This window comes from Papio anubis, chromosome 6 (assembly GCF_008728515.1).
Source record: "Papio anubis isolate 15944 chromosome 6, Panubis1.0, whole genome shotgun sequence".
Lineage (NCBI taxonomy): Eukaryota > Metazoa > Chordata > Mammalia > Primates > Cercopithecidae > Papio > Papio anubis.
In genome coordinates this window covers 110,965,887-110,991,844 of record NC_044981.1, presented here as the reverse complement: position 1 = coordinate 110,991,844, position 25,958 = coordinate 110,965,887, and the positions used below count along the sequence as shown (strand labels likewise).

At 40.7% G+C, this 25,958-nt stretch overlaps 2 protein-coding genes across 6 annotated transcripts in view; one reads left to right on the top strand and one right to left on the bottom strand.

Annotated features, from left to right (window-relative positions):
* The window catches only part of RMND1 (required for meiotic nuclear division 1 homolog), a 47,420-nt gene extending 40,856 nt beyond the window's left edge, over positions 1–6,564 (bottom strand). For 4 of the 5 annotated variants that reach the window (XR_004184390.1, XR_004184389.1, XM_031667349.1 and 1 more), the window contains exons 1-2: positions 6,404–6,564; positions 526–1,043 (exon numbers count right to left, since the gene is read on the bottom strand). Coding sequence is in view for 2 of the 5 variants with exons in the window: in XM_031667349.1 (XP_031523209.1) it covers positions 526–1,029 (504 nt within the window). In the remaining 3 variants the exon portion in view is untranslated. Of the gene's footprint in view, positions 1–525; positions 1,044–6,403 lie in introns of those variants that run through there. The other variant, XM_031667351.1, reaches the window with a different exon arrangement.
* Positions 6,565–6,650: 86 nt separating this feature from the next.
* ARMT1 (acidic residue methyltransferase 1) lies at positions 6,651–24,467 on the top strand. Its single transcript, XM_003898032.3, has 5 exons — positions 6,651–6,976; positions 8,924–9,029; positions 12,045–12,289; positions 18,173–18,338; positions 22,716–24,467. The coding sequence occupies exons 1-5, from the start codon at positions 6,936–6,938 to the stop codon at positions 23,481–23,483; spliced, it is 1,326 nt and encodes a 441-aa protein (XP_003898081.1). The 5' UTR covers positions 6,651–6,935; the 3' UTR covers positions 23,484–24,467.
* Positions 24,468–25,958: the final 1,491 nt, after the last annotated feature.

Here is a 25,958-nt window from a genome sequence, read left to right as displayed (position 1 = left end):
AGAAACTCCTTAAGGATGAATTAAAAAAATACTCCCTTAAACCTTAAGAGGATAAAAAAACAAGGCCCTCTTCCCCTGCTGCTTTTGGAGGCTACCCTACCATGTCATTTCACCGACCCATGCAACTGCCACAGCCTAATAAAGGCTTATCTGTCTGCAGTTACTTTTTTTTTAATTTGATGAAGAATTTCTAGTTTGATTTTTTAATTTTTTTTACAGTCCCATTCTTAGACTGGACTTAATATCGGTCCTCTTTTTCAATTTCCTTAGACCAATAACCAAATCTTTTATAAACTATATTTTCATGTTTTATTGCCTGTATTTTGTTTTTATATGTATCATTAATTGTTAAAAATTAAGATTTTGAATCCCTTTGGATATTTATTAGGCTTCAAAGATCTTGATGAGGAAGTCTGAGTGACTGCCAGTTCTCTTACGTTGGTGGTAAGGCTGGGGTGCAACGCACACTGGTTTAGCGTGAGCAACAATCACTAAGCACAAGAGCCACGGCCACCCCTACTTTACCTCATTCACAGACAAAACTGGAAGGTTGGTCCTGGATGGCTGTCTGGTCCTGGATGCTTTTAGTGGTCTCTTGATCTGTGGGAAGTCTTGTTTTGGAACAAATGTTTCCGTTGATATAGATGAGAAATGCCTCTTTAATATTTTTATAAACCATTTAGAACCCAATAGATGTGGTTTATGGGTCACTCTCCTGTGAGTACCAAAGGATTTCATGGTTGGAAGGTGTGCCTTTTTATCTTGGCAACGAGCAGCATTTAATGGAGAGAGCAGGCTTGTATTGGATTTTTTTTGGTTCATTTCCAGGATCTGAGACTTATTCAAACCACCAGATGTTTTATCAGGAAGGAAGAAATCCAAGTTTTGACATACTGTCAGTGTGCTGCATGTTGTATTTTCAAATTCCTTAAGTGGTTTTAACATTAGATGACTGATTCTTTGGCACTGATGTGCTTTTGATAATATACGATGAGATCCGGCCATGGCTCTGAGGAGTGTGGCTGGCATTACCACGTCCCAAGCTAAAAGAAAAGGAATTCAAAGTTCAAGTTTTAAAATTAACTCTTAAAACATAGATAATATTTCCCTAGGTAATAGGCATATTTCTGTAAAAAAAATTGTAAAACAGCTACATCCTAATTCTAGCAAAAGAACAAGGTTAAAAAAGTAAGTACAGTGTTTCTACCACTTTGCCTTTATCAACATTTGGCCTTCTTCCTGGAAGATTACAAGATTATAAAGCTACTGACATAACAAGAACCTTAAAAAAAATAGTGATGGGACCACTTCATTTACTTCATTAGCATATCAAGTATATAAAAATCTGTACTGGCCAGGCATTGTAGCTCACACTTGTAATCCCAGCACACTGGGAGATTGAGGCAGGTGGATTGCTTGAGTCCAAGAGTTCTAGACCAGCTGGGGCAACATGGCGAAACATCATCTCTACAAAAATGACAAAAATTTAAAAATTAGCTGGGTGTGATGGCAGCTCATGCCTGTAGTCCCAGCTACTCACAGGCTGAGGTGGGAGGATCACTTGAACCCAGGAGACCGAGGCTGCAGTGAGTCATGATTGTACCACTGCACTCCAGCCTTTTTTCTGCCTCAGGGGGAAAAAAAAAAAAGAATCAGGAAAGGCTCCCAGAAAGATCTAAGCTGATTCGAGTAGGGGAAGGTGCTTTTCAGCTTGGGGCTGGGCATGGGAGTGCATGAGGCATGTCAGATACACACATGAACATTCCAGACAAGGCAAACAGAATTTCCCCCTTATTTACAGTATGAAATGTGTTATTTTAAAGTTAGCCTATAGTAGGCCACACACAGTGGCTCATGCCTGTAATCCCAGCAGTCTGGGAGGCTAAAAGGGTGGGGGGGAAATCTCTTGAGGCCGGGAGTTCAAAACCAGCCTGGCCAACATGGCGAAAACCCATCTCTACTAAAAATACAAAAAAAATCAGCCAGGCATGATGGTGCATGCCTTTAATCCCAGCTACTCAGGTGGCTGAGATACAGAATCGCTCAAACCAGGGAGGCAGAGGTTGCAGTGAGCCAGGATCGCTCCACTGCACTCCAGCCTGGGCAACAGAATGAGACTCTGTCTCAAAACAAACAAACAAAAAAAAGTTAGACCATAGTAATCAATAATTCTTTTTTTAAAAATAACATGTTAGGTGCTAGAGATATATGAATCAATGATCTCAGAATTCAAAGTCTAGCAGAGGAAAATGAATGAGATGCACAAATTGCTCTAGTCCAGAGAAAGGAGCATGTGAAGAGTGTGGCATTGTCACAGAGGTGACATTTGAACCAAGTCTTGAAAGGGCAGAAGGATCAGCAAGTCAAACACCTCAGGCATGGAGTCCTATTTATCTCCCTATCTCAGGGGAGGTAGGAGTGAGCTGCAGAAGGTAAGGACTGAAAGAGAGCCGCTGACTAGATCACCAGAGGATCTATAAAGTCATCCCAAAGAGTTTCTACAGGTGGGGAGAAAGCTGAGCTTCTAACTCTGAGAGTCACATAGTCAAATGTATGTTCCCGAAACAACTTTTTGGTGATGATGTGCAGGAGGAAACAAGAGAGAGACTCTAACATCACTCTGAGCACTTTCTACATGCCAAGTGCTCGGCCTCACCTCATAATGATCCCATTTCACTGATTAGGAAACTGAGGTTTAAAGAGGGCTGATGCTCCATGTGAAACACAGGAGGACATGAACAGCGTGTAGAAAGCAGGGCACTTGATTCCAGTCTTTACTGCACTTTATTTATTACCTCTCTCAGGATAAGGACAAAGATACGGTGATATTTAGGAGGTAGAACCTGCTGCTAAATCCAGCAAAGCCGATTATTCTGTGCTTCATTCTAGTCCAATTGGCTCTGACAGTTCCACACTTTGATTAGTACTATTCCATGCCAGTTGAACCACTTAATTTTGAATAACCTAACTATAAAATATTTTAGAGGCGGGCAGTGGCTCAAGCCCTGCTGTCATAGCACTTTGGGAGGCGAGGCAGGCGGATCAGGAGGTCAGTAGATGAGACCATCCTGGCTGCTGCAGTGAAACCCGTCTCTACTAAAAAATAAAAAACTAGCTGGGGCCGGAGTGGCCCGGGCGCCTGTAGTCCCAGCTGGAAGAGCTAGAGGCAGGAGGTAAGCAAACCCGGGGCTGGGCTTGCAGTGAGCGAGATCCCGGCCACTGCACCTCCAGCCTGGGCAACAAGCTGAGACTCTCCGTCTCAAAAAAAATTTTAGAAATGTGTCTACAGTCCTGGATTCTTTCATTATCTTTGAGGAAATTCTTTTTTTTTTTTTTTTTTTTTTTTTTTTAATATGGAGTCTAAGCTCTGTATCAGGCTGAGTGCAGTGGTCTCATCACTGCCTCCCAGGTTATCGTTCTCCTGCCTCAGCCTCCTGAGTAGCTGGGATTACAGGTGCGCGCCACCAAGCCCAGCTAGTTTTTGTTTTACACACACACACACACACACACACACACACACACACATATATTTAGCAGAGACGGGGTTTCACTATGTTGGCCAGGCTAGTCTCCAACTCCTGACCTCAAATGATCCGCCTGCCTTGGACTCCCAAAGTGCTGGGATTACAGGCGTGAGCCACTGCACCTGGCCTCTTTGAATAAATTATTTACCTCAAAACGCTATTGACTACCTTAATATGGAGGCTACATGAAGCACTATTACAATGAATATAAAAGTTACAGGTAATATCATTGTTGCAATAATTTTCAATGGTTTCTATATCCATGCTGATCAGTGGTGGGGATGATTCTTCCAAAACTCTGGCCCTGAGTTCCCTAATCTCCCTTCCTGAATGGTCCTGTTTTTCACTTTTCCTCAGCCACTCATGCCCATGGTCATTATCCTGTAACCTGTAAAGTAGCCACTAGACAATCCACATCGCTATTGAGCCCTTGAATTCTGGCTAGTATAAATTGGGCCTTAATTTTTTAATAAGTAAAATATCTCAATTCTTCTATCAATTATTTGTTGAAATAATATGTCTGGGTATATTGACCTAAATAAAATGCATTATTCAAATAAATTTTAGCTATTCTTTTTTCTTTTTTGATACAAAGTTTCGCTCTTGTTGCCCAGGCTGGAGTGCAATGGCGGGATCTTGGCTCACTGCAACCTCCGCCTCCCCTGTTCAAGCGATTCTCCTGCCTCAGCCTCCCGAGTAGCTGGGATTACAGGTGCCTGCCACCATGCCTAGTTAATTTTTTGTATTTTTAGTAGATACGGGGTTTCATCATGTTGGCCAGGCTGGTCTTGAAATCCTGACCTCAGGTGATCCACCTGCCTTGGCCTCCCAAAGTGTTGGGATTACAGGCGTGAGCCACCGGACCCATCCCATTTTTATCACTGCACCTTCTAGAAAGCCTAAGATTACATTTGTGCCTTACGTTGTTTTTCTATCAGACAGGGCCCTACTGTTATTATCAATACATCGGACCTCCTCACCTCAATTTCATCCATTCTACTCTCTTAAGCACCACCTTCTATCTTTGCATCTCACTCCTTCTATTACCCAATTCCAACAATTCTTCAACACCAACAGGACCCACGAGTCAATGATCCAACCACCTTTTCGCGGTCTCTCACTCCCCATGACTTCACTTCCTCCATATCCAGTTTACACTCCATGGTCTACCATTCTAATCTCTCTCTTATACCCCTGGAATCCCTTGCATCCCTTTCTTCCCAGTCTTTCCCATTCACGAGCAGTAATTAGTATCTTTATAATTGCTAAGCCAAAAACGTGGAGTCCACCTTGACTCTTTATTCTCCATATCCAACCTGTCAGTAAATCCCAAGGGCCTTCTAGGGACCACTGCCCATCATCAGTAATACTACTACCTGATCCAAACTGCTATCCTTCCCATAGATTATTATAATAGCTCTAACCAGTTTCCCTGATTCTGTTTTGGGCCCCCTACAGTTTCTTCTCAACACAAGCAACCAAAGTGATCCTTTGAAGTCAAATCTTAGCGCAAAATGTGGCTATGGCTTCACGGTTCACTTAATAAAAGCTGAAGCCCTCCGACCAGGCGTAGTGGCTCACGCCTGTAATCCCAGCACGTTGGGAGGGATCACTTGAGGTCTGGAATTCCAGACCAGCCAGGCCAACACGGTGAAACCCCGTGTCTACTAAAAATACTAAAATTAGCCGGGCATGGTGGCATGGGTCTATAATCCCAGCTACTCGGGAGGCTGAGGCAGGAGCATCATCGCCTGAACCCGGGAGGCGGAGGTTGCAGTGAGCCGAGATCGCGCCACTGCACTAAAGCCTGGGCGACAGTGCAAGATTCCGTCTCAAAAAAAAAAAAAAGCCAAAGCCCTCAAAATGGCCTGCATGGCACTACATTCTCTGGCCCTTTATCAGCACTCCGACAGCTCTCTCCTTTGCTTATTTTGCTCCTCATTCTAGCCTCTGGATCTTTGCACTTGCTGTTCCTTACGCTCTTCTCCCAGGGATCTGAAAGGCTCACACCTTCACCTCCTTCGGAGGTTTGCTAAAATGTCTTCTACCCAGTGAAGCCTTCCCCAACCACTACATTAAAAACACACAACCAGCACCCGTTCTCTAACTTCCTCCACTTTGCATTTCTCCATTGTGTAACATCACTTACATACCTTTAATTTTTAGTTTATTAATTCATACTGCAAAACAACTCAGTTCTTATCATGTGCCAGCCATTGTGCCTAGTTGCTGACAATACAGTTGAAAATAAAATAGACAAAAATCCTATCTTTTGAATCTTTTGAACCTTACATTGGGAGTGACAGGCAAAAACAAGGTAAATCAGTAAAATACGTGAGACAGAATGCTAAAGGAAAAAAAAGGAAAGGGCTGATTTTTGTGTCTTCCCTCCAGAATGGAAGCTCCTTGAGGATACAGATTTGTGTGTTTTTTCCTACTACATCTCCTGACAATAGCGCCCAGTACATAGTAGGCATTCGATCGAATTTTTAAAATGAAATACTAGGCAGTTACTCAGTTCCTGGGCACATTTCAACTTTTAGACAATAACACCAATTAAGAAAATCAGTTACAGCTAGGCTACGATTCAAGAGACAACTGTCACTCATCTTTGGGAGCAGGCCGTTCAATTCCTCAAACTCAAAATTATTTTATCGATTTCTACAGTTACCGCGGTGCACTGGCTCAAAAAAAGGGTTCATTAATTGACTGAGTGCTTTTTACTCCCAGCTAAGTCGACCAAAGATCACGGTAAGAGGCAGAGGATCACAGTCGCACCAGCGTAACCCGTGACTGTACACGTTCCGGGCGGCCAGGAGCCAGGGCGCAGACCTCCGAGCCGGACCACCCAAGCAGCTAAGGAAAGGCAGTACACTAACCTCTCCGCCGGAAGAGAAGAAGGAAGGGCCAGGGACGCGCGCTTCCTCTGCAGGACTGCAGGGAAAGGGCCGCAGCACCAGTCTCTCACTACAGCAGCCACCCCATCTCCTGGAAGGGTGCTCCCTCCCACCCCCGATACTGCGCAGGCGCACTGAACTCTGGTCCCACTTAGCGGGAGCAACTCGGACCACGTGACTGTCTGACCACGTGACCCGCGTCGCCGCGACCTCTTCCGCTCCCTAGGCCGTGGGACCTCCCGGTCCTTACCTGCTTCCGGCTTTCGCTGCTTCCATATCCGCTCCTCTAGTCGCCCTCCGCTGTCCCCGCCTTCGTCCCCGGAAGATTGGGTCCTCTGGCCAGCCACTGTTTGCCGTTTGTACGGGCACCAAATAAAGTTTCTTTATTCAAAAGCACTTTTTTTTTTTTTTAAAGCCACACTACCCCCATTCTCAGCTCCTCCTTCGCGGCAGTAACGCCTCTGTTTCTGCGGCGGTTGAGCGCCGATCTTTGCGGCCGGGATCGCGGAACGTAATGGCTGTCGTCCCGGCGTCTCTCTCAGGACAGGACGTGGGGTTCGTCTTACTTTTCTCTTCCCCACTTTTACGGAAAGCTGGGCCTCATCAGGAGCCTGTGGGGACTAAGCGGAGGGCGCTCGCTCCCCGGTGGGCTGCGTTCGAGTCCCGCCGCCGGGCGCGGCTTCCCAGGACGCCTTTGCGGGTTTCGCGGACTGGCTCGGAGGCGAGGGGAGGCGGCCCCGGGGAGGGAGCCCGCCCGCGGTGGCTGCTCGTAAGGATCAGGACAGGGCTCAGCTTCGCGGTCTGTTCCTGGCGGTCACTTTTCATTTATTCACTTTAATGAACTCGCTTTGGGGGCGTTAAAATTCTCCGTAAGAGTTGGGGATCTCAGAGCTATTAAGAAACGGGTTTCTTCCTGTTGATCAAATCGTAATCTCACAGTAAGAACTGTCTGTAGTTTTTTGCTTTACAGTCATCACGCTACAGATTCTTGGGTAAAGTTGTGTGACCGTGCAAATAAGAACATCCATTTGCATAAGTTGGCCAAATTTATATTTGAAATTGGTCCTTACTTCAAAATATTGCAAAAGACGAGAACACTTTGAGGAAAATAAACCGCAGAAAGTAGGTTGAGGCCAAGAAAGTGGCGCCAATGGCCCAAAATTGAAGCAGGCACTATTTCAGGTCCTGCAAGTATAGAGAGTGTCTCCTTCAATTTTGCGCCCTAGGGCTTCTGGCCTCACTCGATTCCTGGCCAGAGACTTTGCTCCAGAGGTGCAGGAAGTGTAGTAGTTAGGAAAACAGTAATACTTTCCAATTAAAGTAAAATCTCAAAAAAGGACTTACTGTACCTACTGCCTGCGAAAATTCAAGTGGCAGTTGATTTAATATTCCTGCTTACCCTCTGAGGTTTTAGTGTTCTTTCATTAATGATTTTTAAAAATTAAATTCTGGTCAACGTAGTTACTATACACATTAAAACCTAATCACTGTTTTGGGTGGTACTGGAGGCACCGCAGAGTAAGAAAGTGTTTGCAGTTTTTTTCTTAGCTATCATTTGAGGAAACCTTTTGAAGAAATACCCGAGTTACAACCTAATAATTTAACGATTGTCTCTTGTGATCCGAAGATAAAAACACTGGTCAGCTAAGCTCTGTGCTCTATGTTTAAAACTGCACGGAGTTTCACCACCAAATAAAGCTTTGTTTCTACCTGAATCATGTATTTCCTTAAAATGATATAAAATGATAATATGTAAATCTTGGTTTTTTTGTATGAATAAAATCAAGAATATCTTTAATTTTTTAATGCGGGTATAAGTTTTTCTTCATCTCCAGCTTGCTTCATTTTTGGACACTTCTATAAAATCTCTAATTTTTTGACTGGGAGAAAGACAGTAGCATGCCTTCATTTGCTTAGGGGCAGAATAGGATGGAAGGAGTCTATTGTGCAGATAGAGAAGGCAGAGAAGGGGAAAACCTTTGAAAAGAATTAAAATTGACTCAGAATACAGACAGAATCGAGAGACACAGGCTTGCAAGTACCTTTAATTATTCATGTTGTTCAAACACGTTAGACGCTTTAAAGTGGTTTCACATGCACTGCTTCTTTCACCTTTCTTAGCAGGTGACTTAGCAGATAGTAGTAGACCTGGGACAAGAGCCTGTTTGATTTCTAAGCTAATCCATTCCCTATCCTGTCACATTGCTAAGCGAGTTTCTGATTTAGGAAAATAAAAGCAATAGAATAGGAAAGATAAGAATGATTCAACAGACTCCATGGGAGAATCTGGGATTAGAGGCCCCGAGACAATTTGGCTTCCATGACATACCAGAGAAGTTTTCAGGTTTTCTTATGTCTTAATATAGTAATCACACAATACTTGTCTACCTTTTAATAGTTGTATGAAGAGTTTAATATACATGAAATGTCCCAGAAACTAAAAGCCAATCTTCTAGTGTAGATGCTACTAAGTAATATAATGCATGTGACTCTTTTTTCTAGATCATTTGCATATCTTACAATTAAAGACAGAATACCACAGATCTTAACTAAGGTTATTGATACATTGCATCGACATAAAAATGAATTTTTTGAGAAACATGGAGAGGTAAGAATTGTTTTAATTTTTTGTTAATTTCTCAACAGAAACATAATAAATAGTTATCGAAGGCATCAATTTTCCTTTAAATGTAAAAATCAATAGATGGGCCAAGTATTTATTTGGTTTTAATGTAATACATTGAAATGGAGATAGAACAGCCAATCTTTAATTTAGAAAATAATTGTATTCCAAGAATTACTTCTGTCAGTTATTTAGACCTCAGAATGTATTTTCTAATGTATTTAATGTTGTAATTGGTGAGTAGGCAACAGACTTGCAATTGACTTAGCCAAGTGACTAAGCGATTGAGTTGCTTAGAAGAGCTTTTTAAATTTCAAGTTTAATTTGAGTTGTAGTATTTATATTACTAATTTGAGATCTTGAGTCCTGGAAGTTCAAACTGCTATGCAAAGCTCAGTGATATGAATTATAATTGATTGACACATTGTACTGATTCAAGTTGGGACTCATTAGCATTCAGTGCAGAATAGGACGTTAGAAATCACTTTGTCCATTCAGTTAATGGATGAGGAGAAATCCAGATAACTATGTTATGTTAGATATAGGTCTTTAAACTTGTAGGTTCAGTAATCTTTCTATTACACAATAGACTGTAAAAGAGCGTGCATACACCAGTACATTTTTTTTAAGCGTTGAAAACAAAGATTTAGAGAAATGGTTGGTGATCTTTTCTCCTTGGCCAAGTTGAAATGGAGTGAGATAATGCATACACAGTTTGAGTGTAATGTTCTACTTCTTTCAACTTCTTTTATATTTTTCGAAACTTGTTTAAACTAATCCTGGCATAACACAGGGATCACCTATTGTTCCTTATTGCTAAAATCCAGCTTAATTCAGACACTGACAATTCTATTGATGAATGGTTTTAATGTTTATCACATAAACATAATTTTGATAGCTGACATACTTTTATCACACAAGTATAATTTAGCCAAATTTGGATAGTTCACTTTAGTGTTTGGTCATATACGTAAGCAAATTACCGTAGTACTTGTGTTTTTGTTGTTGTTTTGTTTTTTCGTTTTTTTTTGAGACGGAGTCTCGCTCTGTTGCCTGGGCTGGAGTGCAGTGGCCGGATCTCAGCTCACTGCAAGCTCCACCTCCCGAGTTTACACCATTCTCCTGCCTCAGCCTCCCAAGTAGCTGGGACTACAGGTGCCCACCACCTCGCCTGGCTAACTTTTTGTATTTTTTAGTAGAGACGGGGTTTCACCGTGTTAGCCAGAATGGTTTCGATCTCCTAACCTCGTGATCCGCCCGTCTCGGCCTCCCAAAGTGCTGGGATTACAGGCTTGAGCCACCGCGCCCGGCCCTGTTTTGTTTTTTGAGACAGGATCTTGTTCTATCTACTAGGCTAGAGTGCAGTGGCACAGTCGTGGCTCACTGCAGCCTCAAACTCCTAGATGCCAGCGATTCTCCCAGCTCAGCATCCTAACGTGCTGGTATTACAGGTGTGAGCCACTGTGCCTGGCCCCATAGTGCTTTTGTAATTTCATTTTTTTCGACCAGAGTGATCTAAAATGTAGTAACTAATGAAGTCTTAGTATGTTGCTACTTGGCCTGTATGCCCGTAGTCATCAGGTGACTGAAGGCAGAGTTTCTTGTCTCTCCAGCCCTATCCCATTTCACACTCTACTGGACACAGAACAGGATGTAAATAAAATGTTGACACAGATAAAGTCTGCTTTTGGTAGCCTTTCTGTCCTTTTTTCATGCCTCTATTATACCTATGACCGCTCTCCTTGGGCCTCCTGTGTTCTCCTAGCTCCCTAAGCCCCCACCTATAGCAGGGCCAGGCTTACCTCCAAAGGAGCCATGCCACACAGTTTTCTGTCTTCCCCCACCTCAGCGGTCAAACATCCTTCCCCTTAAACTACCTGGTTTGGCAGATGTGTGTCTCTTGGAGACAGGGCCAGGCTTTATTCATCTTTCTCTGGTCCTGAGGTTAGTGTCAGGCACATACAGTAAATGTTTGAGTTCAATTCAAGTAAGTGAACAAACTGGAGTGACATCACTCTTAATCCATTAGCCTTTGTAGGTATATGTTTCTGTAAAAGGGTGCCTGATACCCTATAAAACCTCAGTTGTTGGAATTTATGGTTAAAGAGTTGAAGTTTAAGACTTCAGGGTAGAGATTTGGAGGAGGGGGAGTTCCTCTCAAAACAGTCAGCCACAACTTCTTTTCTTCTATTTCTGAACCTGCAGAATCTCTAAAGCTTCAATCTTTTGTTCTAGCAGCAAAATAAATTCTACTTGGAACAAAAGAAAGAATGGAGAGATGTTTATATTGAGAAAATTACAGATCTGAAAGTAGGGACTAAATATCAACATGATAAAAATGATCTTATAAAAATATTCAGGCTTGATGTTCATTCTCTACATTTTATTATATACATGTTTTTATTAGGCTTACGTTTTCTTTTTTTTAATGGGGCAGGAATCTTGCTGATGTAAAACCAGAGGTGCCAAGTCATTTTCACTTCATTCTGATCCCATTACATTTGTCCCCACTCCAATTGGCCTGTCATGTGAGATAATATTGTAGCGCCTTGTATGTCAGCATATCTCATCTCTCACCTAGCTAGAACTCGGTGGAAAACAAGTTAAAAAAAAATTGAGCTACCAAAAGAAACCTCAGAAAGGCCACAGTTTCTTTTCTAGTGGTGTCAATGGTGAAAGAAGAATGTGTATGGAAGCATGAAAGACATGGAAAATCTGGCAGGGGTTCCTTTCTCTCTGTAGTAATGGTCACCGAAGACACAGAAAGGCCAGAACTTAGATAGATAAGGCATGATTATGTTCATATGAGATCTGTGTGTGTTTTTTGATTTTCAGTTTAAGAGTTCTAAATGTAATGTTTAAAGAAGTATAATGTAGTTTTGAAAATTTTTCTTTTCTTAAGTCTGTAAAAATATGTTACCCTAGAGGAATTGCACAGACACACACACACAAACGCAGACACAGACACACACACAATTGATTTTTCTTGTATTTTTGCAGGAAGGCGTGGAAGCTGAAAAGAAAGCTATTTCTCTCCTTTCTAAATTACGGAATGAATTGCAAACAGATAAACCAATTATCCCCTTGGTTGAGAAATTTGTTGATACTGATATATGGAATCAGTACCTAGAATATCAACAGAGTCTTTTAAATGAAAGTGATGGAAAATCAAGATGGTTCTACTCACCATGGTTGTTCGTAGAATGTTACATGTATCGTAGAATTCATGAAGCAATTATCCAGAGGTATGTATGTAATCATCAACTAGCAAATGTTTAGAAATTTATACTTTTTCTGAAATTGTAAAAGGATAAGTTTAAAAATAAACACCAGTGGAAGCTTGAATTTGGTTGAGTTTAGCAAATCTTAATAGCATTGTTGGACATTTCTACAAATGTTACTGATGGACATTTCTACAGCTGTTACCGATTTAACAGATTCTTGGCAATTATAATCCACTTGCCTAGAATAGACATCAGAGTAAATATCTAAAGTACGAATTGGCCAGGCCCTGAGGTTCACACTTGTAATCCCAGCACTTTGGGAGACTGAGGTGGGCAGATCGCTTGAGATTGGGAGTTCAAGACCAGCCTGGCCAGCATAACAAAACCTGTCTCTACTAAAAATAAAAAAATTAGCGAGGCATGGTGGCACGGGCCTGTAATCCCAGCTACCCGGGAGGCTGAGGAATGGGAATTGCTTGAACCTGGGAGGCAGAGGTTGCAGTGTGCCAAAATCTTGCCACTGTACTCCAGCCTGAGCAACAGAGTGAAACTCTGTCTCAATAAAATAGATAAATAAAGCATGAATTAAAAGTTCTAATAAAGACATAGAATAAAAGAAGTTTTGCTTATTGAGTAAAAAATGTTAATTTGAAATAGTTGCATATATATAAGTCAGGATGGGACAAAGTAAGCATATGTTTTGTTTATTAAAATAGATAATAAACATGTTACAACTTATTTGGTTTAAGGAGTCATGAAACAGTGAATCATGCTATTACAGTCTTAATCTTTCATCATTTTTTTAAAAACGTTAGTTTAGAAAAAGATTTTAAAAGTACACGTGTTTCAAAGTAACTTTTTATAGGCTTGTTTGTATTATTTAATTTTTCCTAGGAAAACATCTGATAGAGAACTAGTTTTTAGGCCAGGCGTGGTGGCTCACGCCTGGAATCCCAACACTTTGGGAGGCTAAGGCAGGTGGATCACTCGAGGTCAGGAATTTGAGACTAGCCTGGTGAACGTGGCAAAACCCTGTCTCTACAGAAAATATGTAATTACCCAGGTGTGGCACATTCCTGTATTCCTAGTTACCCAGGAGGCTGAGGCAGGAGAATCACTTGAACCTGGGAGGCGGAGGTTACAGTAGCCGAGATTACACCACCGCACTCCATGCTGGGTGACAGAGCGAGACTGTTTAAAAAAAACAACTGTTATTTATAGTGCCAAAGAAAAGTTAATGGGGATTATTGGATTATCCTTAATGATCACAGGTTCCAAAAATCCAGGTCTGTTGACTAAGAGGAATCCTTTGGTATCTATTTGTAAACATAGCATAGGATAATTTAAAGTCATCAAGTCAGCACTAATTGTAAAATAAAATTATTTTGGGAAACATATGTAAAATAAAACATATGTAAAAATTATTTTGGGAAAACATTTCCATTATTTTGGGAAACATATTTTGGGAAACAAAAAAGCTAATAAACAGCTTTTTTGTCTTAATCTTACACATACATACACACACACATATATATATAAAATTTTTTTTTTTTTTAAGTTTTTTTTACGTTGTTTGAGATGGAGTCTCGCTCTGTCGCCCAGGCTGGAGTACAGTGGCGCAATCTTGGCTTGCTACAACCTCTGCCTTCGGGTTCAAGCAGTTCTCCTGCCTCAGCCTCCCCAGTAGCTGGGATTACAGGCGCCTGCCACCTTGCCTGGCTAATTTTTTTTTTTTGTATTTTTAGTAGAGAGGGGTTTCGTTATGTTGGCCAGGCTGGTCTGGAACTCCTGACCCCAGGTGATCCTCCCACCTCATCCTCCCAAAGTGCTGGGATTACAGGCATGAACCACCGTGCCCAGTGTGTATATATTTTTTCATATCACAATTTGTTGTTTTTTCTGATAGGTAGGTTTTAGAACTTCTGATCTAAAAGCAAAATACACTATTAAAACTCTGTTGCATGCCGGGCACTGTGGCTCACACCTGTAATCCCAACACTTTGGAAGGCCGAGGTGGGCGGATCACAAGGTCAAGAGATCAAGACCATCCTGGCCAACATGCTGAAACCCCGTCTCTACTAAAAATACAAAAATTAACTGGGCATGGTGGTGCACGCCTGTAGTCCCAGCTACTCGGGAGGCTGAGGCAGGAGAATCACTTGAACCCAGGAGGCAGAGGTTGCAGTGAGCCGAGATCGCACCACTGTACTCCAGCCTAGGTGAAAGGGCAAGACTCTGTCTCAAAAAAAAAACCTCCGGTGCACTGCTTGGCACGGAGAAGGCACCCCAGTAGATGTAAGGAGCTGTCAGTAACTAGCAATGTTCTAGTGACTGCGCAACCCAGTGAAATGTAGGCATTGTTATGGTCCATTTTACAGTTGAGGTGACTGAGGCTCAGACAGATTCCTAACATGCCCAAGGTGACATGGCTAGTAGATGGTGGAACCAGGATTTGTGCCTGGCCTGTGTGAATCAGATTAGAGTCCTTATTCAACCATTCTTCCCAAATAGTAGATTTAGATGCCTGTCAAGGACTGAGAGTAGTCTGAAGTTCGGGGTGATGGTTTCATAATTTTGGAAAATATCTGTGGTATGAGCTAAAGCTGCCAAAGTGTTAAAAGACTGGGTGGCACCTTGAGCAGGGTTGGTGGAGTTTGGGTTTTTAAGGCAAGAGCAATGCTGTTTCTGAATTTGATTTTAGAGATTGATCAGGTTCAGAGACTAAAAGTACCTAGAGCAGATTTTCACAAACCTGGCTGCACATTTATGACCCAGTGGGGGAAAAGGAAGGCGGCTTCAAACATGCATGTTTTTAGGCCAGGCACAGTGGCTCACGCCTGTGATCTCAGCACTTTGGGAGGCCGAGGCAGGTGGATCACCTGAGGTCAGGAGTTTGAGACCAGCCTGGCCAACATGGTGAAACCCCGTCTCTACTAAAAATACAAAAATTAGTCAGGCATGGTGATGGGCACCTGTAATCCCAGCTACTCAGGAGGCTGAGGCAGGAGAATCACTTGAACCCAGGAGTTGGAGGTTGCAGTGAGCCAAGATCATGCTATTGTACTCCAGCCTGGGCGACAAGAGCGAAACTCCGTCTCAAAAAAACCCCACATAGTTTTAGATTATTACATTGGAATAAATACAGATTGCTTGATTGATCTGGGGTGGGGCCTGGGTGTCAGTTTTTCTTTTGGAAGCTCAGGGAGTGACGATAGCCACTGGTTCAGCGAACAGATTGTTAAATGGGATAGAGGGAACATGCAGCTTTAAGTTCAAGAAACTAGAATGTTGCACAGTCACGGATGTAGAACTCTTCCCAAAGTGATTTCTGTGGCAGATAAAGAACCATCTTACAATGGAGCTAACACTGAAGTCATTCTGAAATGTCTAATTTTTAGGTTCTTGTATGGGGGATCACTATCCTAGGTCAATGGCAACTCCAAACTGAGCAGCTTTTATAGCAGACATATTGATGTTAATTTACTGTTTTATGCTGAAACATGCTTTGATAGTTTGCCAGTCTAAATTAAGATTCAAAGTTTTGGCCATATGTGAAATTTAAACATATTAAGTACATACACTTCAGATATTGAAAGGTGAAAATACAGAGAAAATATTAAATTTTTAAAAAAACTTTAATAAAGTGTAATATACATATAGAAAAATGCGCATGCCTTATATGTTCAAGAACATGCTTTAGTGCACCCAGTGCCCAGATCAAGAGGCAGAACCTTACAGACCCCAGAAGTCCACTTTGAGTCCCCTTCCAGTCACCGCCATCATTACCCCTCAAGGATAACCGTTGTTCTGACCTGTGTTCGTTTTGCCTGTTTTTTAACTTTACTGAAATGAAATGATACAGTATATAGTTTTGTGTCTGGCTTCTTTCACTCATTTTTATTTTTGTGAGACTCATCCATATGTTACAGTATAATTATAGATCATTCTTATTGCTTTATAATATTGCGTTATATGAACGTATTACAATCTGTTTACTCCATTGTGATGGATATTTGAGTACTTTTCAGTTTGGAGTTGTTAGGAAGAATGCTGCTATAAACATTCTAACACTTCTTTGCTGAACATACGGATGAATACATCTGTTGGGTATATCCCTAGAAGTGAATCACTGGGTCATAGTGTGTGTATATACACAGCTTTAGTAGATTCTAAAACAGCAAACATTCTAAAATGAGGATTTATATATAGTTATGTGAGTTTACTCTCTTAAATACAAGAAATAAAGCTCATTATTAATATGAGGTGTGACTTTAATGAATGGTTTGTTAATAAAACATTAGAACATTTTTTATTAGAACCTTTTGTAGAGGGCCAGTAAATCTTTTTTTTTTTTGATAGTAAATCTTTTAGGCATAGGAGCCATGTGGTCTCTGTTGCAGCTGCTGAACCTGTTGTTGTAGTGTGAAAGCAGCTTTAAATAATACGTAAGAATGAGCATGGCTGTGTTCTAAAGAAACTTTATTTAATGGACACTGAAATTTGAATTTCATGTGTCACAAAATACTACTTTTCTTTCACTTTGTTTTCAGCCATTCAAAAATATAAAAACCACTCTTAGCATGTGAGTCAGACAAAACAGGTGGTGGACCGGATTGGGTCTGTGCATCCGAATGATATTTATCCTTTTAAGTCACCTTGAGAGACTGATGGATTTCAGCAGTGCTGCCATTGCTAAAACCATCTTTGAATTATTTGGAACTTCTTTCAGAGCCAGTTTACATGCCTCAGAAAGAAAATTCAGTCTTCTGTTTTTTTAGTAACTCATTTTTGATAAAAAAAAAAAAAAGGTTTTTATCCAATTTGATCCCACATCTCATTCTACTGAAGTCACTCCGAGTGACTTTTGACTGTTTCCAAAAATAAATTGACTCCAAAGGATGAAGATAATGTGATCACTGACAGGAGGTTTAATGATGTGCCACAAGCAAGTTCTGAAGAAAATTCCAAAAGAGGAATTCCAAAAGTGCCCTGAGCAATGGCAGTGCCCTTGGAATAAGGGTGTAGCTTCCCGAGGTGACTGACTGGCCGGAAGGAGGCAGCCATCATTCGGATGTTTAAATACTGCTATGTTATTTAAAACAAAACAAAACAAATCAATCCCATTACATCGGTCTTAGATTGTTTTTACCCTAACATGAATGGCCCATGGAAAAAGCTAATTTGGAAGGCCCAATAATCTGAATGTCTTTTATATTCAATTCAGTAAAGTTTATTAAATTAGTATTTATATCTTCTTAGTTATGATTTTCTTAGGCCAATATAATATGATTTAATCTCTCATTGGAAAACATGAAGGTGTAGTCGTGTCACATACATCACCTTTGGTTAAAGTTGCCCAAAAATACCTAAATATTAGTGATGAAAAATTATCATTCTTCTAAAACGTACAATAGTATTAAGTCTGATTTATCTTAAGTACTCATTGTATTTCCATCATACTCTGTGTTTCATTCTGTTGATGATTGCTGCATTGTATTCAAATATTCTGTTTATATTTTATACATTTGTTACTAGAACTCTGCCACATCGGGTGCTTAAAAAATGTTTGTTGAACTAAAACAGTTGTCTTGAAATTTATCTTTCTCCTTCTTTTGCCCTGGAATCCCTGCTGGGTAAATAATTATGAACATAGTCATTATCACTATTTAATATTTCCAGAAAAAATACTTGATTTGGGAACTTTTGACAATGAAAATGAGTTTGAGAGATTTTTGTGTAATTTGATTATTTAGTGTTAAGTTTTTCTAGTTAGTCAATTAGATAAATGTTATATCTAGTTTCTGTTAGCACTAATTATTGAGACTGTGTAGTGCTATTTTAAGAACTGCAGTTATCCAAATGTACAGACTAAAATGTTTCACTTATGTTTTTCTCCTCCTTTAGTCCACCAATCGATTACTTTGATGTATTTAAAGAATCAAAAGAGCAAAATTTCTATGAGTCACAGGAATCTGTAATTGCTTTATGTACTCATCTGCAACAATTGATAAAAACTATTGAAGACCTAGATGAAAATCAGCTGAAAGATGAGTTTTTTAAACTTCTGCAGGTAAATGTGATCATTAATCTTCCGAGTGTGTTTTATTTAAACAAAATAAACTGCTGTACAGTTAACAAAACATGTAAATATTTTTCTTTGCTATAATTGATCATTTTTTATCTAATGTTGTTAAGAGATGAAAATCCATTAATTTCTTGAAATGGGTTTGAAATCTTTTCTGCTCTGACTGGCTGTGATTTTAGTGGCAAAGAAGTTATCTGACTTTCTAGCTTCTGTCATACTTGAGAGAATACTTCATAGTAATTTGCTTAGCTTTTGTTGTGCTTGAAAGAATAATAGTAATTTGGTCTCCCAGCTGACTTGGGTGTGTGTTGGCTCTGTGACTAATTTGTGTTTGGACCTGAGGCCTGTCGCTTAATTTATCTGGGCCTCAGTTTCCTCCTCTGTTAAATGAAGATAATGTATACTTTGTAATTTGAAGTGAGAATTCAACTAGATTCTTGCATGTGAAGTGCTGAGCGCAGAGCCTGGGATACAGCCTGCTGTTAGCATCAGTGGGTGATAATATTTGGGTAGTCAGTTGGCCCATTAATACACTTTAATTACATTTCTTTGTTTATCTTGTATTCAGTTTAGTTTTTAATTCATGCAAACATCCTGAAATTTACAACACATTATTAGAATCAGAACTATTAGGAAACGTGGTATGTTGGTATGTAGCAGTATCCCCAGCCCTCACATTTTCCAGAAAAAGTGAGGAAGACTTTCAAAAAGAAATGTTAGAAAGTGCCCTGAAGAGAAATAAAGCAGGAAAAGGGTGTTGGGGATGTTGGGGATGGGATCAGGGCTGCCAGGGAAGGGTCCATGGAGGCTGAGGCTACAGACCTGAAGGCAGGGAAGGAGTAAGTCAGGTGCATGTGTGGGGAGTACATGGAGAGGTGAGAAAAATTGCAAGGAAACCCTGTAGTTGCTGAGAGGTAGTGGGGTGGAAGGGACACAGAACGGCTTGTATTAAATAAATTTTTACTAAAAGTAAAACAAGCCATCAGAGAAAACCCTCTGAAAGCAGAGTGGTAATGCTATTTGACTATTTCAAGGAATGCTTCTGAGAATAGACTGCCAGGGGCGAAGGTGGAAATGGGGAGAGCTGGTCTGAAAATAACTTGGGGAGGGAGGTTGGGGCCAAGTTGGTAGCCTAAGAGGTAGTGACATCGATGTTCTTTGAACATAGAAGCTGTAGGAATTGCTGACAGATTATAGGTGGCGACAAAGCCCTGGTGAGACTTCGAGGGCAAGCAAAGTCACAACTAAAGGCATATTTTGAGTTCAAAACAAAAAATGTCAGGATATTGTTTTGTTTTGTTTTGTTTTTGAGACTAGAGTCTCGCTCTGTCGCCCAGGTTGGAGTGCAGTGGCGTGATCTTAGCTCACTGCAACCTCCATCTCCTGGGGTCAAGCAATTCTCCTGCCTCAGCCTCCTGAGTAGCTGAGATTACAGGCGTGCCACCACACCTGGCTAATTTTTGTATTTTTAGTAGAAATGGGGTTTCGCCGTGTTGGCCAGGCTGGTCTTGAACTTCTGACCTGAGGTGATCCACCCGCCTTGGCCTCCCAAAGTGCTGGGATTATAGGCGTGAGCCACCTTGCCCGGCCCAGGACATTGTTAACTAATAAACCTTGTTTTTTGTTTTTTCCTCTCAACTCTGCCTTATGCTTAGCCTTGGAATTAAAAAACAAAAACAAAAACTGGCATGCTAGTTCTTGACTCCTAGCTTGCCCATTCTTTTAGGGAATCATCTTCTTTGAATGTGTTCTTTGTCCCATAAGTATAATAAACTGTGAAGAAGAGTGAGCATGCATCTGTTTTCTGTCATCTGATTTGACTAACAACTTCTTCACACTGTCACTGTGCCCCCAAGTGAAGGGGGCCAGAGTTGCCTCCACTTGGTGTCCACAGTGAGCAACAGGTTAACCTCTCAAGGGAAGCTTGAAAACATTCCAGTTTGCAGAGAATGTTGATCGCTTTCAAGAGTCGTAGCACTCTCCCACTGTCCACACGCACATTTCTGGGGCTACTATGGCAAATGCCATTCTAGGTGCTGGGCATGTAGTGGTAAAACAAAAACAGGCTGATTCTCCCTGTCAGAACTTGTAATCTTGAGGGAATGTAGACAATCAAGTCATTGCACAAAAAACTATGTCGTTACAAACTAACGACAGACGTTGTCGTTGGGGCGAAGACGAAGACGTTGTGAAGGGGAAGTGCAGGAGGCTAGCACAGAACCTGCTCTCAGTCGCTGAAGGCCATCGTGGACACCATTGTATGGATTTCTTCAGGAAACTTGAGAAAAGGGTGACCTTGGACACTTTAGTTACTATTTAAGCCTTTTTTTTTTTTTGAGGCGGAGTCTCCCTCTGTCGCCCAGGCTGGAGTGCAGTGGCCGGATCTCAGCTCACTGCAAGCTCTGCCTCCCAGGTTTACGCCATTCTCCTGCCTCAGCCTCCCGAGTAGCTGGGACTACAGGCACCCGCCACCTCGCCCGGCTAGATTTTTGTATTTTTTAGTAGAGACGGGGTTTCACCGTGTTAGCCAGGATGGTCTTGATCTCCTGACCTTGTGATCCGCCCATCTCGGCCTCCCAAAGTGCTGGGATTACAGGCTTGAGCCACCGCGCCCGGCCTTAAGCCTTATTTTTAAACAAAATTTATTCATTTATCTCTTTTTAAAATAATACTATTCGGCCGGGCGTGGTGGCTCACACCTGTAATCCCAGCACTTTGGGAGGCCGAGGTGGGCAGATCACCTGAGGCCAGGAGTTTGAGACCAGCCTGGCTAACATGGCAAAACCCCGTCTCTACTGAAAATACAAAAAATTAGCCAGGCGTGGTGGTGGGCGCCTGTAATCCCAGCTACTTGGGAGGCTGAGGCAGGAGAACAGCTTGAACCCAGGAGGCGGAGGTTGCAGTGAGCTGAGATCACGCCATTGCACTCCAGCCTGGGCGACAGAGTGAGACTCTGTCTCAAAAAATAAATAAAAATAAAAATAAATAATACTATTCGCCTGTAATCCCAGTACTTTGGGAGGCTAAGGTGATCACATCACTTGAAGTCAGGAGTTCGAGACCAGCCTGTCCAATATGGCGAAACCCTTTATCTACTAAAAATATACAAATTAGCTGAGCGTGGTGGCATACGCTTGTAATCCCAGCTACTTGGGAGGCTGAGGCATGAGAACTGCTTGAACCTGGATGGTGGAGGTTGCAGTGAGTCAAGATCGCACCACCACACTCCAGCTTGGGTGAAGAGGAAGACTTTATCTCAAAACAAAAAAATTTAAAAAACAGAAAAAACTATTGGTTGAAACATGCATTCTCCTTATTTTAAATTACAAATGAGGGCCTGACAAGGTGGCTCTTGCTTATAATCTCAGCATTTTGGAAGGCCACAGCAGGAGGATTGCTTGCGGCCAGGAGATAGAAATTAGCCTGGTCAACATAGTGAGACCCCATCTTTATTAAAAAAGAAATCACAAGTGAGAGTAGAGTCTGTTTTAGCTAGTGTTTATTGAGTGCTTCTATATGCCAGGTATTTGGTACATTATTTGCATGCATTATATCAATTCTCACAATAATTCTGTGCGGTAAGTAGTAATATCTCATTTTTCAGTTGCAGGACTTGAGCCTTAGAGAGCTTAAGTTTAATTTGTCGATGATCATAAACTGAAGATGTTGAGTTTGAACCCAGGTCGAGCCTGAAGTCCTAAACGTGTAATTTTATGGCTTAAAAAAAAATAGGCCTACATACTGTTTTCTACAAAACGTAATTGAGTATTAATTCAATTTAAAGCGGAATAAGATAATTGATTACAATGGGTCTTCAGTTAACATGACCTTGTTTAAAAAATAGCGTCTTTAGATATCACCTTGTTCAGTTTTTAAAATTTTACAAATGAGAGAACCAAATCCCAGAGAGGTGTCATGTCCTAAGGTTATGTAGTTAGTGAAAGAAACTGGGCAGTTCTGCAGGGGCTAGGAGGAAAAAATAAACTTTTATTTTTTCTCTTGACTCTGCATTATATGGGCAACTTTGAGCCTCTCTTTACAGCAACCGATGATGTTCTAATATCGTTAAGCTGCAAAAACTTTTATTCTGAATAAATAATGTGAGTGCTAAAATAATTGAAACCAGTTTTTTTAAGTCCATTACGTACTGATGAATTAGAAATTTCAGTTTTATCTTGTTAATACAGCATCATGTGAAACAAAGTTTGTGCATTGTTAGAGAAAGTATAGATTTGATGGGCATTTAAAGAGTTTTGTAGATATGTATTAGTTTTTTAGCAACGTTCCCCTACCCCGCTACATAATGGAGTTTTGTTGGCTATTCAGCAGAAGGGTGAATATTTTGTACTTTTTCTTTTTCAGATTTCACTGTGGGGAAATAAGTGTGATCTGTCTCTCTCAGGTGGAGAAAGTAGTTCTCAGAAGACCGATGCACTAAATTCATTGGAAGACCTAAAACCTTTCATTTTATTGAATGATATGGAACATGTTTGGTCATTGCTTAGCAATTGCAAGAAAACAAGAGAAAAGGCTTCTGTTACTAGAGTGTATATTGTTCTCGATAATTCTGGGTTTGAGCTTGTTACAGATTTAATATTAGCCAACTTCTTGTTGTCCTCTGAACTGGCTACTGAGGTTCATTTTTATGGAAAAACAATTCCATGGTTTGTTTCTGATACTACTATACATGATTTTAATTGGTTAATTGAACAGGTAAAACATGGTAATCATAAGTGGATGTCCAAGTGTGGGGCTGACTGGGAAGAGTATGTTAAAATGGGTAAATGGGTTTACCACGATCATATATTTTGGACTCTGCCTCATGAGTACTGTGCAATGCCTCAGGTTGCTCCCGACTTATATGCTGAACTACAGAAGGCACATTTAATTTTATTCAAGGGTGATTTGAATTACAGGAAGTTGACAGGTGACAGAAAATGGGAGTTTTCTGTTCCATTTCATCAGGCTCTGAATGGCTTCCATCCCGCACCCCTCTGTACCATAAGAACATTAAAAGCTGAAATTCAGGTTGGTCTGAAGCCTGGGCAAGGGGAACAGCTCATGGCCTCTGAGCCCTGCTGGTGGACCAGTGGAAAGTATGGAATATTTCAGTACGATGGTCCCCTTTGACTTGATTTAGGAGCTCTCAGTTGCATAGAAAGATCTGACGAGCACCTTTCCATCCCCAGAAAAGGAGCGCGTGAATTGAGTCGCCTGGCGGCTGGCTCTGTACGCGCTCTGGGAGGCTTGGCTTCTCCGTGCCCATCTACATGCACTGGATGATTTTTCTTTTTAATATTTTGCCCCACTACACTGTTTTGGGGATAGATGGGTTAAGCAAGTTACAGATAATTAACATTTATATTGGAATTTTAGCAACTTTTTTTCAGGTTAAATACATCATTTCAAGTGCTTTTAATGAACTTAATTGGCTAGGAAGCAAAAAATAAGCGAGTTCTGCTTTTAGTTAACCCTATTCTTTTCTTAAATAGTACACTGCATGGTATTTAATATTCCAGGAAGCATGGAATTTTATTTTGCTTGATTTTGGGCTCATAAAATAATAGCTCTGTGAAAATGCACATCTTAATGACTGTCTGTAAAGAGGCATTCCTTACAACTGTGATGTTTCCTCACATAAAAGTTACCTCATAAGTTAATTCTTTTATTCTTCTTGAATTTTATTTCATTTCAGTAGCTTGTTTCATTTGCACACCTTTGTATTTTGATTGACCTGTAGAATGGATGTGAGGAAACCCAGAATTGAACACAGTGAAATAAATGGTATTTTAAGAAATGTGATATCTTTTATATTCTATTTATGATATCCATAATCAAATGAGATTATTTTACCACATAAGTGTTTTAAATAAACAGATTTTTAGTTTGCAGTTTTAGGAAAATGCTTTAGATAGAAAAGGTTCTTACGCATTGAATTTGGAGTACTACCAACAATGAATGAATTTATTTTTTATATTCTTACACATTTTATTGGTCATTGTCACAGATACTAAATACTAAAAATTTCAGGTCAGTTTGTTTTGAAACTGAAATTGGAAATAAATCTGGAAATGTTTTGTTGCACTAAAATAATAAAATGAGTTGTACTGAAAATCTCATTGGTTTTATTTTCCAGCGGGAAAAAGTCAAGAAAGGAAGATTAAAAATGAGATTTATATAAAAAGAAACTCGTAATATGTATTATAGATGTTGCCAAAAGCAGTTATTAAATATCATTTATAAAAGGTTATTAGTCTATGCTCTAGCTAAGTATTAAAAAAGATTTTTGCAAAATGTTTATAGAAAACTGTACATTTTGAATCTACTGTGTTTCTTTATCCACACGTGTGCCTCTTTTAAAGAGTAAGTTTGTAAAATGCTTCCGTATTAGAATTGTTTGTAGGCATTTGACGTAATTTAGAACACAGTTGTATATTTAGGTTGACTTCATAGCCACCATGTGAGCTCCAGCACTGGAAGTAGTTCAACACCCCCCTTCCCCATGAAAAAGAGCAAGGAAGCAAACTAGTGCAAGAAAGGTGGCACTGAGGAAGAGGGTCAGGTCAAGATAGAATTTTTTTTTAATGCTTAGCAGGAGGAAGGGCTTACCTATGTTTTCACCAGTTGATTTTTAACTTTTAATGTTAGTTTAGTGTTGTTTTGTTTTTAAGACAGGGTCTCGCCCTGTTTCCCAGGCTGGAGTGCAGTGGCATGATCACAGCTCATTGCAGTTTTGACCTCCCGGACTTAGGCGATCCTCTCACCTCAGCCTCTTCAGTAGCTGGAAATATGGGTGTGTGCCACCATGTCCAGCTAATTTTTTTTTGTTTTGTAGCGGTGAGGTCTCACTATTTTGCCCAGAGCTAGTCTCAAACTATTGGTTTCAGCCTCCCACAGTGCTGGGATCATAGGCAAGGCCACTGTGCCCAGCCTCACCAGTTTATTTTATTTTTTTATTTTTACTTTTTTTTGAGACGGAGTCTCGCTCTGTCGCCAGGCTGGAGTGCAGTGGTGTGATCTCAGCTCACTGCAATCTCCACCTCCCAGTTCTCTCCTGCCTCAGCCTCCACCACGCCCTGCTAATTTTTGTATTTTCAGTAGAGATGGGGTTTCACCATGTTAGCCAGGATGGTCTCAATCTCTTGACCTCGTGATCTGCCCGCCTTGGCCTCCCAAAGTGCTGGGATTACAGGTGTGAGCCACCACACCCGGTCCAGTTGATTTTTTAAAACAGCTTTATTGAAATGTAAATACAATTCATCCATTTAAAGGGTACAGTATTTTAGTATATTCACAGGGTTGTTTTTGTCACCACTATGACAAACTAGTACCCGTTAACAGTCATTCCCCATTCCCCCATCCTTAGCACTTGGCAACCACGAATCTTTCTGTCTATATGAATTTAAATGTTCTGGACATTACATATAAATAGAATCAAAATAGGTGGTCTTTTGTGACTAGCTTATTTTGAAGGTTCATCAGTTTTATGTGTCTGTCAGTCCCAACTCTTCTCTAATTAGGACTCTACAAGTACTTCATCTTTTTTGATGGCTGAATACTTTTTTTTTTAAAAAAAAGAGATGGGGTTTTGCCATGTTGCCCAGC